The 11618-nt window shown below is 43.5% G+C and overlaps 2 protein-coding genes across 2 annotated transcripts in view; one reads left to right on the forward strand and one right to left on the reverse strand.

The window, feature by feature from the left end:
• The first annotated feature begins 18 nt into the window (after positions 1 to 18).
• Positions 19 to 11408, forward strand: LOC132461740 (filaggrin-like). The gene is made up of 4 exons (XM_060057061.1): positions 19 to 2015; positions 4006 to 4223; positions 4630 to 4787; positions 6261 to 11408. The coding sequence occupies exons 2-4, from the start codon at positions 4013 to 4015 to the stop codon at positions 7704 to 7706; spliced, it is 1815 nt and encodes a 604-aa protein (XP_059913044.1). The 5' UTR covers positions 19 to 2015; positions 4006 to 4012; the 3' UTR covers positions 7707 to 11408.
• Positions 9523 to 11618, reverse strand: part of LOC132461390 (trichohyalin-like) — a 7101-nt gene continuing 5005 nt past the window's right edge. Inside the window, exon 5 of the mRNA XM_060056481.1 lies at positions 9523 to 10211. Coding sequence (XP_059912464.1) covers positions 9523 to 10211 — 689 coding nt within the window. The remainder of the gene's footprint in view (positions 10212 to 11618) is intronic.

The following is an 11618-nucleotide window of genomic DNA, read 5'->3' on the forward strand; positions in this document are numbered from 1 at the left end:
TCCTGCTGCTGGTCTGGGTGCTATGGCAGAGGGGCTACACGGCATACAGGGGGGGGTCGCCTGCATTGTGAACCTGGCCCCTTTTTCTTACCTTTTTTATTTTTTTCAGTGCAATTGATCTGACCTCCAAGGAAGTCTTGTTATGGTTATTTTCCTGTTTTTTGTTTCAGTTTTTCAAACTTATCTAAGTCTGCGTGAGTCATATCATTCAGCGGTAGCGCGGTTACCGTTTCAACATTTCATCACCAGGTGTGTTGTGAATGAATAAATGAAATAATATTTGTGCAACCAATGTACTTGGTGCTTTGCTACTGAGCAATTGGCAAGAGTTCAAGGGGGCAGGTAATGCCCTTTTGAAACTTTTTCATTACTCGTAGGATCCTTTGTCATGACATTTGGAAATAATTTCCGTTATATATTCAGTGTCTATTTGTTTTCCTGTGTGTTACATTTGAACTTGCTGTCCTCCCCCCCCCCCCCCCCCATCTTCCTTTTACCCTGGAACACGTCTTCCATCCTCTCGAAATTAAGGAAACTCAAAATGTCTCGAAAGCAATGTACTTTTTACAATTGCGTTATTTTCAAGCAACCATTTCTATTTGTGAATGAATGTAATTCCAAAAAGACAATGATTGAATACATGGTTTTTATCTCTTCATTTTAATGCTCCTTGTGTGTACGCCTTGAGTCTTATATGAATGACCATACACATTTCAAATGCACCATCAACACAAGCTGTATGATTGAACAGGATTGGTCCACACATACAGGGCTCTGAAAGTGATAGTGAATTAATGATTTAATTAAGATAATTCTATGGGAAGCCTCAAATCATATCAGTTTGGATGTTCATATGCTGCCTGGGGCATTTAGGGAGTATGAGATTCTTTCAAGTTGCCTTTACCAGATATATTACTCTGAACTTCTAGTAGCTTGGAATTTTATCAGGACAGTATTCTACTATATTCATTTTACTGAAAATCGTTTCATAATTTCATGAATAAATGTTAACGGCTGAAATGATTGCATAGGATATACACAGTAGTTCGTGGGCCTACAGTCATCCATGAAGAAGACGTGGGGAAAATGTGCCATATGTCAGGAAAAGTACCGAAAAAAGATATTACATAACTGCGTGTGTGTGAGAGAGACAGACGCAGCAGAGCAGACCTCAGACACACGAGCCTCGCCGTCTTTTAGGTACTTCCGGCATTGAACACGTGCTACCGATGATCGACCACGCCTCCACTGCTCTCTCACATGTTGATGCACACATTCGCGAACAGGAGACTGTGAAAACTCGTCAGTGACTCACTGCACTTAAAATACAAATGCAAAAGCACGGCTTTCCAATACAGGAAAACCATCGAAGATGGGTTTGATTTAAAATATTGTCCATCACAGGGCATGCTAGGATTTTCATCAGCCTACATTCAACATTGGATTTAAACGATTCATTGTATCACAGCATCTTAGCCAAATCCGACTCTTAATGATGTCAAGCTGACACGAATCCTCACGAATTGTTTTGACACTCGATCAGCATCCCGAGCAATAACATGCTCTCACGTGGACGGTACCGGGGTCCCGCCTGCACACGTGTCTTGGCACGGGATTGGCCCTGACGTCGGTACGGTACCTACGTCAACGCTTCTCGGGGCGACACCACCGGGGACAATATTATTTAGATTAGGGGGCGTCGCCATGCGTAATCGACATAATGGATGCTTTGGGAACATCAGACTACGCGTTTTCTTCATGGTACCCGTGTCCACAGCAGCACCATGCATCTACTGGAGGGTGCGCTGACGGCAAGTGTTGCTGCCCGAATCAGCCCGTTTGACTATTGACTCCTTGATGATCCGTCGGAAGATATCTGTATTACATTTTTAGATTATGTTGTCCTGAAACTTCACACACTAGTCTTTCGCCTCTTTGAGGCAAAGAATCTATGATTGATTTGTGAACAGCGCGTTGCTTTTCTTAGATGCGAAGATAAAGTAGACTTCACCTCGGTAAGAGTCATGTTTTCTTTTTTCTTTTATTCATAGTATCGTTTGTAGTAGGCCTACAATTAAAAACTTTTTTTAATGTGTGTTGTTCACATAGTGGTCGTTTACAGGTTATCTTTTCATACCAGCCTTGTGTTGCATAACAAGTAATTCTGTCCTGGTAAAACATGCCACTGTAGGCCTACTTTATTGTATGCCTTGTAGGGCTATCTCTTAGTTAATTCAACAACACATTATTACATAATTTGAATAGATAGTTATGGACACATTAAACGGTGATCTGATGGACACATTATGTCCGTGGACCAGCAGCAGACTATTGCATAAGAGAGTCGGGGGTGGGACTCTGGTTACAGTGTCGCTGGGACATGGTGCCGTCCTCCGACAGCACGCTCAACTGGTTCACCAAGGTGGACCGACGCTACTCAATAGCAATAAATCATATAGCAATATCAGCCAAAGTTCAGATAAACTGCATGTCTGGCATTTATAAAGCACATGGTGAATAATTAATTTGTTGTCTAATTTTATATTGGTTTTTAATAGCCTCTGTGACGTTGTTAGGTCGATGATGGAGATGATTGCTTACATCAGCGGTTCCCAAACTGGGGGTCGCGGAGCACCGTCAGGGGGGTCGCGGAGAGATGGGCCAGTTTGCATATTAAAAACAACAACAAAAAAAACAACGAATAATTATATGAAACATTATATTAAAATACTGGCGTCAGAATAGGCTTTTAATGCACAGCCACTTTTGCACTTTTGTTTTGGGGTGGGCCAGGGAGGAGGTATTGATTTAAAAAAAATAAAATAATATTATATACCGGTATATACATATATTGCTACAAGGTGAAAAATATTATATGTTCTGGGATGGGTTGTGGGGGTACATTGACTGTCATGAATAATTTTTTTATTGTTTTATAATAAAACTTAAGCCAAAAGGCTATATTTGCATATTTACATGGCTGTCTCTGAAGATTTATATTACATAGTAATAATAACATTATTAAAAATAACAATAATAATAATGGTGATGATTACTACTGCATAATAATAATGATAATAATAACAATAATAATGATTTTGAACATTATTATTATGCATAGTAACATTAATGCACTAAGTTGGGGGGGGGGGGGGGGGGGGTGCTGTCGCGCGGGGCGGGGGGTCGCGAAAACAGTCTCAAGTCCAAAAGGGGGTCCCCTGAAAAAAAGTTTGGGAACCACTGGCTTACATACCTCCTGTCTGACATGATGATTATCTCCAGATGAATTCTTTCCCACTTTTATGAATTATGCCCTTCCCCTCCAAGTTCTATCAATGGCCTACGGTGACAGAGGGTCTACGGTGGCCTACGGTGACTGTTTCTGCTTAGAGAGAGAGAGAGAGAGAGAGAGAGAGAGAGAGAGAGAGAGAGAGAGAGACCCCTCATTCGGAGGTACTCGCAAGGTGGACTAAATCTTCTTTCTCAGATTTAGTCTTTGATGGCAGTAGAACCACATGTTGCCATTGTATTTACTAACATAAGAAATGCTTGGCTTATGAGGAAAATCCAGCTGTGTCCCAAATAATGGCTGGAATGATATATTTTATGTATATTTACATATTGCAATGCAACTTTAAGAATTGCCTCAGACAATTTGTTATAGCGAGCTATGCAATTATTTTTTCTGAAAAATGATGTTGGCTGTGCTATCGAAAAAACTAATTGTAGATGTTTCCGGCATCGGCGCACAGCTCAACGTGTCCTCTGAACTCCAGCGATCAGTGAAAGATTCAAGATTAGCTCATTTAAAACAGGGATCAAATAGTTCCTGCCCCTTTAACTCTCCAGGGTGCTGCTCAGTCAAGGTTGTGCGTGGTGTCTGACCACAGGCATCACCAGCATGAAAACCCAGAATAACCCTTCCCCTGGACCTGTACGTACAGGTTCACTATGCGTCATCGTGTTCCTCACTCACTCTATTCCCCTGTGAATATATGTCCAAAGGTGTGGGATGCCAAAGGAACCAGGGCATTTTGGGGAGAGGGTCGGGCGGAGCACCTCGAAGAATGCCAAGGACAGGAGCAACAGTGCCACGGTGCGGGCCGACCGCGGGCGCCGCACGCAGGCCGGCCCCGGAGCCCTGGGGGGGATGGGGGACATGGGGCAACAGCTGTCACTCTTCGACTCGGGGAAGGACTCGGAAAAAGACTCGGGATACTCAGGTGAGCCGGTTCTCCTTCCTGAGGATGTGTTTTTTTTGTTCTACTTTGGTTGTTATTGTTGTTGCAAAAGAATGTAACCCCTTCCTTCTGCTTGCACACACAAACCCGCATACACAAACGCACTAAACATTATCTTTCATTATTTTTATTTGGCTCTCAGGGATGTGAATAAAGTACCCATCTCTCATTAATACCTTTAACACCTGTTCCTATTTACTCATTTAGCACAGGCTAAATACCATCATGATTGTCTTTAATGATCAGGGAGAGAGGCATGTCTCTGGCTCAGGTTTTTGCCTATAGTTAGACTGCAGACAGTGGTTTGAAGAAACCTTTAGACCGGTAGTCCACCGAAACACCCTTACCAAAAACCTATACTTCCCCCTCTTCTTCTTCGTCCCTTCAGAGGCCGGCTCGGACTGGGTGGATGACCAGTGCAGCAGCGTGAGCCAGACACACAGGAAGAACAGCCGACGTTCCGTTACCGCCGGCAACCACGGCAGTGCGGGCGTCGGCCGCTTCGAGGGGCACAATCCTGTCATTAAAAACCTGTTGGTGAAACCGGTGAGATATTCCATGAAGTAATGTCTGGTACAAGCCTTAATAAACAATAAGTGTCAAAGGACACAACAGGCTTATTTTGATAGCACCCCCCACAAAAACACACAACCCTCATTATTATGCCATGAAATATTTGCAGAATAACAGCACAATTAGGCTTAAAAACATAAAATGTAGTTTTAGGCAATAGGGTAAAATACATCCATACTTGATTAATCATTAATCTTCCAGTCATCGGTCATGAAATTGGATTGATCAAATCAGAGCTAGACATGACTAATTGCAAAGCCAAAACGAAAGCCTATCAGGGTTCAGGAGTAGTTCTAAAATAAAGAACAAGAATGTGTTTACATCTGACATGAGTCCATGCTGAGGAATGGGCATCACGGATATTTTATTGGCAGTGAGTGAACTGCAGTATCAATGGTGATATGAATTAGCACTTGGTTCTGCCAAAGGCTAATCATTGGGAAGCAATCGCTGTAGTGACAACGAGGCCAGGTTTTGTTTAATAGATCCTTTAAATACCATTCTGTGGGACATTCAGGGACATTCCTCTGGGGGCCTCAGATAACGTGAGAATATACATGCTGTGAATCATCCGAGGGGATGTTGTGAATAATACAACTAATAATAATAATAACCACCAACGGACATAACAACCCCTCTTCTCCAAGATATTCTGCTTAATCGCAGTAATTAAGTGCTAAAATGGAGCCATGTAGAACAGATGGGCGCTTGTTAGACTAAAATGTATGTTCAGTTTGTTCTGATAATGAATACAGTTCTAGGAAAACTTCAATGTACTTTTTAACCTGGATTCTTCTTCTGTTCATTTGTTGTTCCAAGAGACAATAATGGTTGGTCCAGTATTGAGTGAAAACACTGCAGCCAAAAAAACGAACTGACACATAATCCTTTGGGGCAGAAGCACCCAGTCAATATATGTCCTCTTAAAGTTCTAGTTTTGTCACTGACAGGCTCAGGTTACATTCGAACATTATGGAACAGATCCCTGCAGAAAAATCAATTTATTTCTTTATTTCTCTCTCTTTTCGATAATGCCAAACTAAGTTTTCTGTATTCCAAAACAAGTATCCTATCTCTAGCTCTCCCTCACTCACTGTTCTTTTCCTGCAACAACAGAACTGTTGTGAAACCTCCCTTGGAGCTGTCCGTTGACGGGGCGCCACTGCCCCAAAGGATTACAGTGCAGCCCGTAATCGTGAATTACACCTGCGGCATTCTCGCTCAATCTTCGACCCAAAATGATCTGAGAATAGGTTTCCGATTATTTCCAGGTTGCAAATACTGGAATGTTTTAATTTAATCAGCAGAACGATAGAAATTAACTGTTACTTTAACCTTCTTTGTATTCATTGTTCCCTTTTTCTTTCCTGATCCCTTCATGCTGTGTGTCCCTTACCAACAAACAATAAACAAACAAAAAACAAAACCCCTCTTGACAACCTACAGTCCAGGCAGGAGCAGATGCTGCATCGACAGCTAGCATCATGGGCAGGAGGCTGGCATAGCATCTCAGGCCCCCAGGGGCCCTCCCAGCTCCTGGAAATCCAACAGCCAGCCGTCACTGCCCCCTCCTCCTCCACCCTGACCACCTACCTTGCGCCGGTAGAAAACCTGAGCAAAGCCAACAAGAAAGGCTGCACCAGCCGAACCAGTGGCAAGAACCACCACAGCTCCACCAAGAACTCTTACCTCCCCATTACGCACCCCAGGAAGGAAGGCCACGCGCAGGGGAAGTCAGCCGGAGCCCCAGCCGCCGGCCAGGAGGGCGGGGGAGGTGGGGTCGGTGGGGAGGATCAGAGCCACTGCAAGAGGGTGTGCACGGAGGACGAGTTGAAGACGGAGAGCGTTTCAACCACAACCAGACATCTGTCCTCACACCACCACCGGCACGGCCGCCACCGAGATCTCCATCCCTCGCAGCACAAGGTCCGACGCGGCTCCGAGCCCCCCGCCCACCCGCCCCCCGCCCACCCGCCCCCCGCCAACCACACCAAGCCCAATCGCTGCTCCCACCATAGCTACGACGCCTTGGGATCGCCGTCCGTCTCCAGCTCCCAGACGGCCTCCCTGCCCTCCTCACACTCCTCCTCTTCACACTCGCCTTCCTCCTCGTGCTCCTCCTCGTCGTCCTCCTACCCCACCTCCTACTCCTCGTCCTCAGTCAGCCACAGCCCCTTCCGCCCGAGGCAGGGGAGGGCCGGGTCTGCGGCGTTGGTGGCGGCGGCGGCGGCGATGGCGGTGGCTGCAGATGCAGCAGGCCAGCTCTTAGACGCGCCGTCCGAGTGCTCTTCAGTGCGCCAGCGGCGGTTCCTCCACACGGCGGAGATCCTGAGCCAGTCGGGGCTGCTGGCCATCACCCTGCGCACAAAGGAGCTGCAGAGGCAGAGCGACGCCACCGAGCGGGACATCGCCCAGCTGCGCCTGCACACTCAGCTGCTGTGTCAGGCGGCACTGGCCGGCCAGCAGGTTGCCAACGACGGCTCCAACGGCCTCCAGCATCTACTACAGGCCATGGCCCGATCTGGCGCCTACCCAGGGCTAGTCTCAGGCGCCCAGGTCAAAGCCGGCGGCGGCCGCCGGAGACAGAGCGTGAGGAGAGGCGAGGCTGCTAAAGGTGAGAGCAAAGAGGCAGACGAGCGCAAAGAGGCAGACGAGAGCAAAGAGGCCGACGAGCAGGGAAGGCTGAAGGACGGTACGCTGCATCAGGAACCCATGTCCCCGCAAGGCGCTGACAAAGGGGTTTCTTCTCTGTCCCCCTTCTTCGGCCTGTCTCCGGAGGCAGAGAGGATGGAGCAGGTGAACAGTCTAGCGGGCTCCCTGTCCATGGATAGGGATGTGACCGATCCGTCAATGACTCCAGAGAGCTTCACCTTACACAACTATCTATTCTGACTCCCACATCTGTACCATACCATACCCTGTGTGTGTAAACGCAAGCAATCCAAAAAATACGATTTGGATCTTGGGTTCTTGCTCCCATTTATCAGCTTGTGAGACAGATTGGTGTTAGAGAGTAAAAGCCATTGTGATCATTTTTGTTTGTTAGATTTTACAAGTGGTGATATAGATTTGCAGGACTGAGGTTGTTTACATTTTGCATGATATGAGAATTTTACATTTAAATGACAGGATAACGGCAATTAAATCTACAAATTCATCGCAAACATTTCAAAGATTTATATACGTTTATGGAAAACCAAATCAAACACGACCCAATCATGTGTCAGTGCGGTCAAAACATTTCTTGTGTTTGTTGTACATTTCTGCTATATTATTTTTCCTACTACTTACACCAACTAATGATGAACATGTGGTTATTGTGGTTCGTTGAAAATAACCCTCAGCGAGGAAAAGTGGTTGAATGTCTTGTGTTTTACACTGAACGCAGCCGATTAATGTTTGCCTCTTGAGATTAACCATAGTTCAGTCTAGTATAGCCTGTTAATAGGTAATATATGATACCGTCTACACATTATCAGGGCAATTGAGTTACTCTTCTTTTGTTTCATAGAAACACCTACTACATTTTATTAGACTTTGGCGTTGCAATCGAGGAGAACTTCCCCGAAGTTGTTATAAAAAGTCATGAGGGGATTTGGGTTTTTTCGATACCTGTAAGTGTACAATATCGTCTGTGTAAGCACATGGTCTGTAAAACACAAGGAGACATTAGCTTTTAGAACATTGATTTTCGATTAAGGTCATAGTCTACGTTTTCAGTGCTATTGGATTTACATTATCTCTCCCCGTTCTCCATATATTTCCACAAGACAAGGGTGCTGGGATTGTCTTTCCTTCAATAAAACTGTTTCTGTGGACACGTCTTGTGATGAATGTGTTTGACGATTTTGAAAGCGTATTCAGAGATATGCAAATGAAAGCATATTTTGCTTTGGTCCCGAGTCCTGTAAAGTGTCCACTACTTCCATCCCATCCCGGTGAACAAACCTAACACTAACCCTGATGTTAAAGATGTTCCCTGTCTGACCTTAAATTAAAAAATAACTCTGCTCTCAATATCATGCAGTTTTATTCCTAGTTTTGAGGCGTAGTTTTGGTAAACTGATTCCATTTGCACACAAAAGCAGATAAATAAAAACTCCATTGAAATGATTATATATTTTTTATTTGGCATTAATGGCATCTCTACAGCAATAGTAAGCCTTTACTGGCTTTACTCTTGGCTACTACCACATATACAGACATACTACCATATTTTTTAAAGCAATCGCACATAATTATTTTCAATTAATAAAACTATATTTTAATGACTTGCCATTTTGCTCAAGATTGTCCAGTAGAATTGTGACAAATAAAATAAATTGAGTTGTATGTATTGTTTGTATAAGTATATGTATATGATGTATATGTAAAGCAAACAATAATAATGAAAGTTTGAATGTAAAATAACATTTTGAACATTACTAGGTTAATACTAATATATGAATGTGATCAAAAAGTCCCCAAAAACACCACTCTTCGCTTCCTTTTTGATAATAGCTACAACAATCAATCAACAAGTCAGATTAAATTAACTGTCTCTGTTATATTAGTACACACTCTTTAAATATATACTAAAGATATGTAATGCATCAATACAACAATCTGTATACAACAAAACAGAATAAAAGCCAAACAAAAGCACTGTTAGGTAAAGCATAACAAGCACATGGAAACATCCTTTCTGTTTATGGCAGACCTTCGACGCCTAATCTTGGGACGCCTCGTCCTTGGACGAGTGTCCACAGCACTCAGGACAGCAGCAGCAGCTGTGGCAGCAGTACCGTTGAAGTCGACTCAGAAGTCCTGTTGAGCCCCTTCCAGCCTGAGGCTCTTGTTCGTTTACTGTCCCACCCTGTGGCTGTACCTCTCTGTGGGGATCTGGCCCTGTCTGCATGGCTCTATCGTTAGTCCATCTTCGGAATCTGCTTCCTTTCAGTTTCTCAAGCTCTCCAAGCAGCTGTGCTCTAAGTTGCTCAAGCTCTCTGTATTTGTCAGCTAGCATCTTTCGGTTGCTTGACTGCTGGTGGATTCGGTCTTCCTCTTGCGAATCTATGCTCGTTGTCTGCGAGGGCTCTTTGTCCTCTCTTTGCAAGTGAGGCCTCTTGACTATGTTGCGAAGGGTCTGCAGCTTCTGCTCCAGGTTCTTTCTCATCTTGGTACCTCTGCTCTTCATGTGGTCGATCTCCCTCCGTTCCATTCTTGTCTCTTTCCACATCTTCCGCAATTTATCTTGGTTAGAAACATGTTCTTTTGTAGAAATGTTTTCAGCTGTTGTGGCGTTCTCTTGGTGGTCATCGTTATCATTGTGTTGTATGGGATCCTCATTTTTTATTCTTTTAACGCTCTCGTCGGCAGGGCTTTGGGGCATTTCGGGGCCTTTTTGTTTGATCTGCTCTTGAGGAAAGTTAGTCTGGGTTTGAACAGAGATATGTTCAATTTTTCCCTTGTTTCTCTTTACATCCCACAGAAGTTTTGCGACGTCATATTGAGCTTTCAAATCTACCTTAATTTTGTCAAGATGCAAATAAGAATTCAGCATAGTTTTCCATTTATCATTACATTCTTGTTGTTTAATTTTGATTTCCTCATGTTTTCTTACTGTACATTGTAATATAATTATCAGCTCTTTGAGTTTTAAGGATAGTGTATTCAGGTTCTCTCTTTCTTTTCCAGCTTTCATATAAGATTGATCTCTCTCCTGTGCCTCTGTATCTTTCTGGATTTCAGACCTCATGGTATCCAAATCAAGGTTGTCTTTGTTGATTTTTTCTTTAACTGTGTCAAGACATTTGCTTTGCCTGTCTACTGCTTCCTTTTCCACATTGAGATCTTGCTTCTCCAGTAAAAGCTCCTCGTTCCAATTCTTTTGCATTTCTTGTTTTTGTGCCATCACGTCCGATTTCATATTGATCAGATCTTCTCTTTGTCTTTTTATCTGTTTGAAGTGCTTGTCAATCTTAAATTTCTGCTGTTCAATTTCTTTTTGCTGAATTTCCAAGATAGTTGTCTGATTTTGTGCATCCAGAATCTTCTGCTCTATTAATTGCCTCTTCATTGTAATGTGTTGATGTGTCTTTTCAACCAACTCTTTTATTGACTCTTTCATAATTGTGTTGTGTCTTATCGTTTGCATGGCCTCTTCTTCTCTCATCCTTACTTCCGACAAATCTCTTTCTAGCATCGTCCTTTCGTCCACGGCCTTTATTCGCGCTTCATGAATATCGAGCTTCTCTTGTTCAAGCTGTGCTGTCCCTTCAAAGATTCTTTCCACGATCACTTTAAGCTCCTCCTTCTTATTCATGACATCACTCTTAAAACGTTGAACTTCCTCCTGTTGTTTTATTAGATTTTCCTGCCCAATTTGGAGATCATCAGTCAATCGTTTCAGGTCACTGTCTAGAAGCTCTTGTTGTTTCTGTTTTTGGGCCATGTGTTGTATCTCTTTATGAAGTTCTTGGATTTTCTTTAGGCCTTCAAGAAGTAAATGGTCCATCTTTTCTCTGTCACTGTTCAAATCGCTCTGTAGACCATAAACTTTGTCTTGTTTTTCTTGGAGTTCCGCCTTTGCCATTTCAAGTCTTTCGTTTTCAACTTTCACAAAAGATTGATCTCTTTCTAGTATCTCAGTTTGTTCCCGGATCTTTTCTTTCTCTCTTTCCAGTATCTCTGTTTCTTTCTGGATTTCGGACCTCATGATATCCAAATCAAGGTTGTCTTTGTTGATTGTTTCTTTAACTGTTTCCAAATATTCCCTTTGCCTGTCTACTGCTTCCTTTTCCGTATTGAGATCTTGTTTCTCCA

This window comes from Gadus macrocephalus, chromosome 7, assembly GCF_031168955.1.
Source record: "Gadus macrocephalus chromosome 7, ASM3116895v1".
In the NCBI taxonomy this organism is placed as follows: domain Eukaryota; kingdom Metazoa; phylum Chordata; class Actinopteri; order Gadiformes; family Gadidae; genus Gadus; species Gadus macrocephalus.

Excerpts from the sequence above, each read along its gene's own strand:
- LOC132461740 (XM_060057061.1), top strand. The coding sequence starts at position 4,013 with ATGCCAAAGGAACCAGGGCATTTTGGGGAGAGGGTCGGGCGGAGCACC. Across the intron at positions 4,224-4,629 it reads AAAAGACTCGGGATACTCAG|AGGCCGGCTCGGACTGGGTG; the intron begins GTGAGCCGGTTC and ends TCGTCCCTTCAG. Across the intron at positions 4,788-6,260 it reads AAAACCTGTTGGTGAAACCG|TCCAGGCAGGAGCAGATGCT; the intron begins GTGAGATATTCC and ends GACAACCTACAG.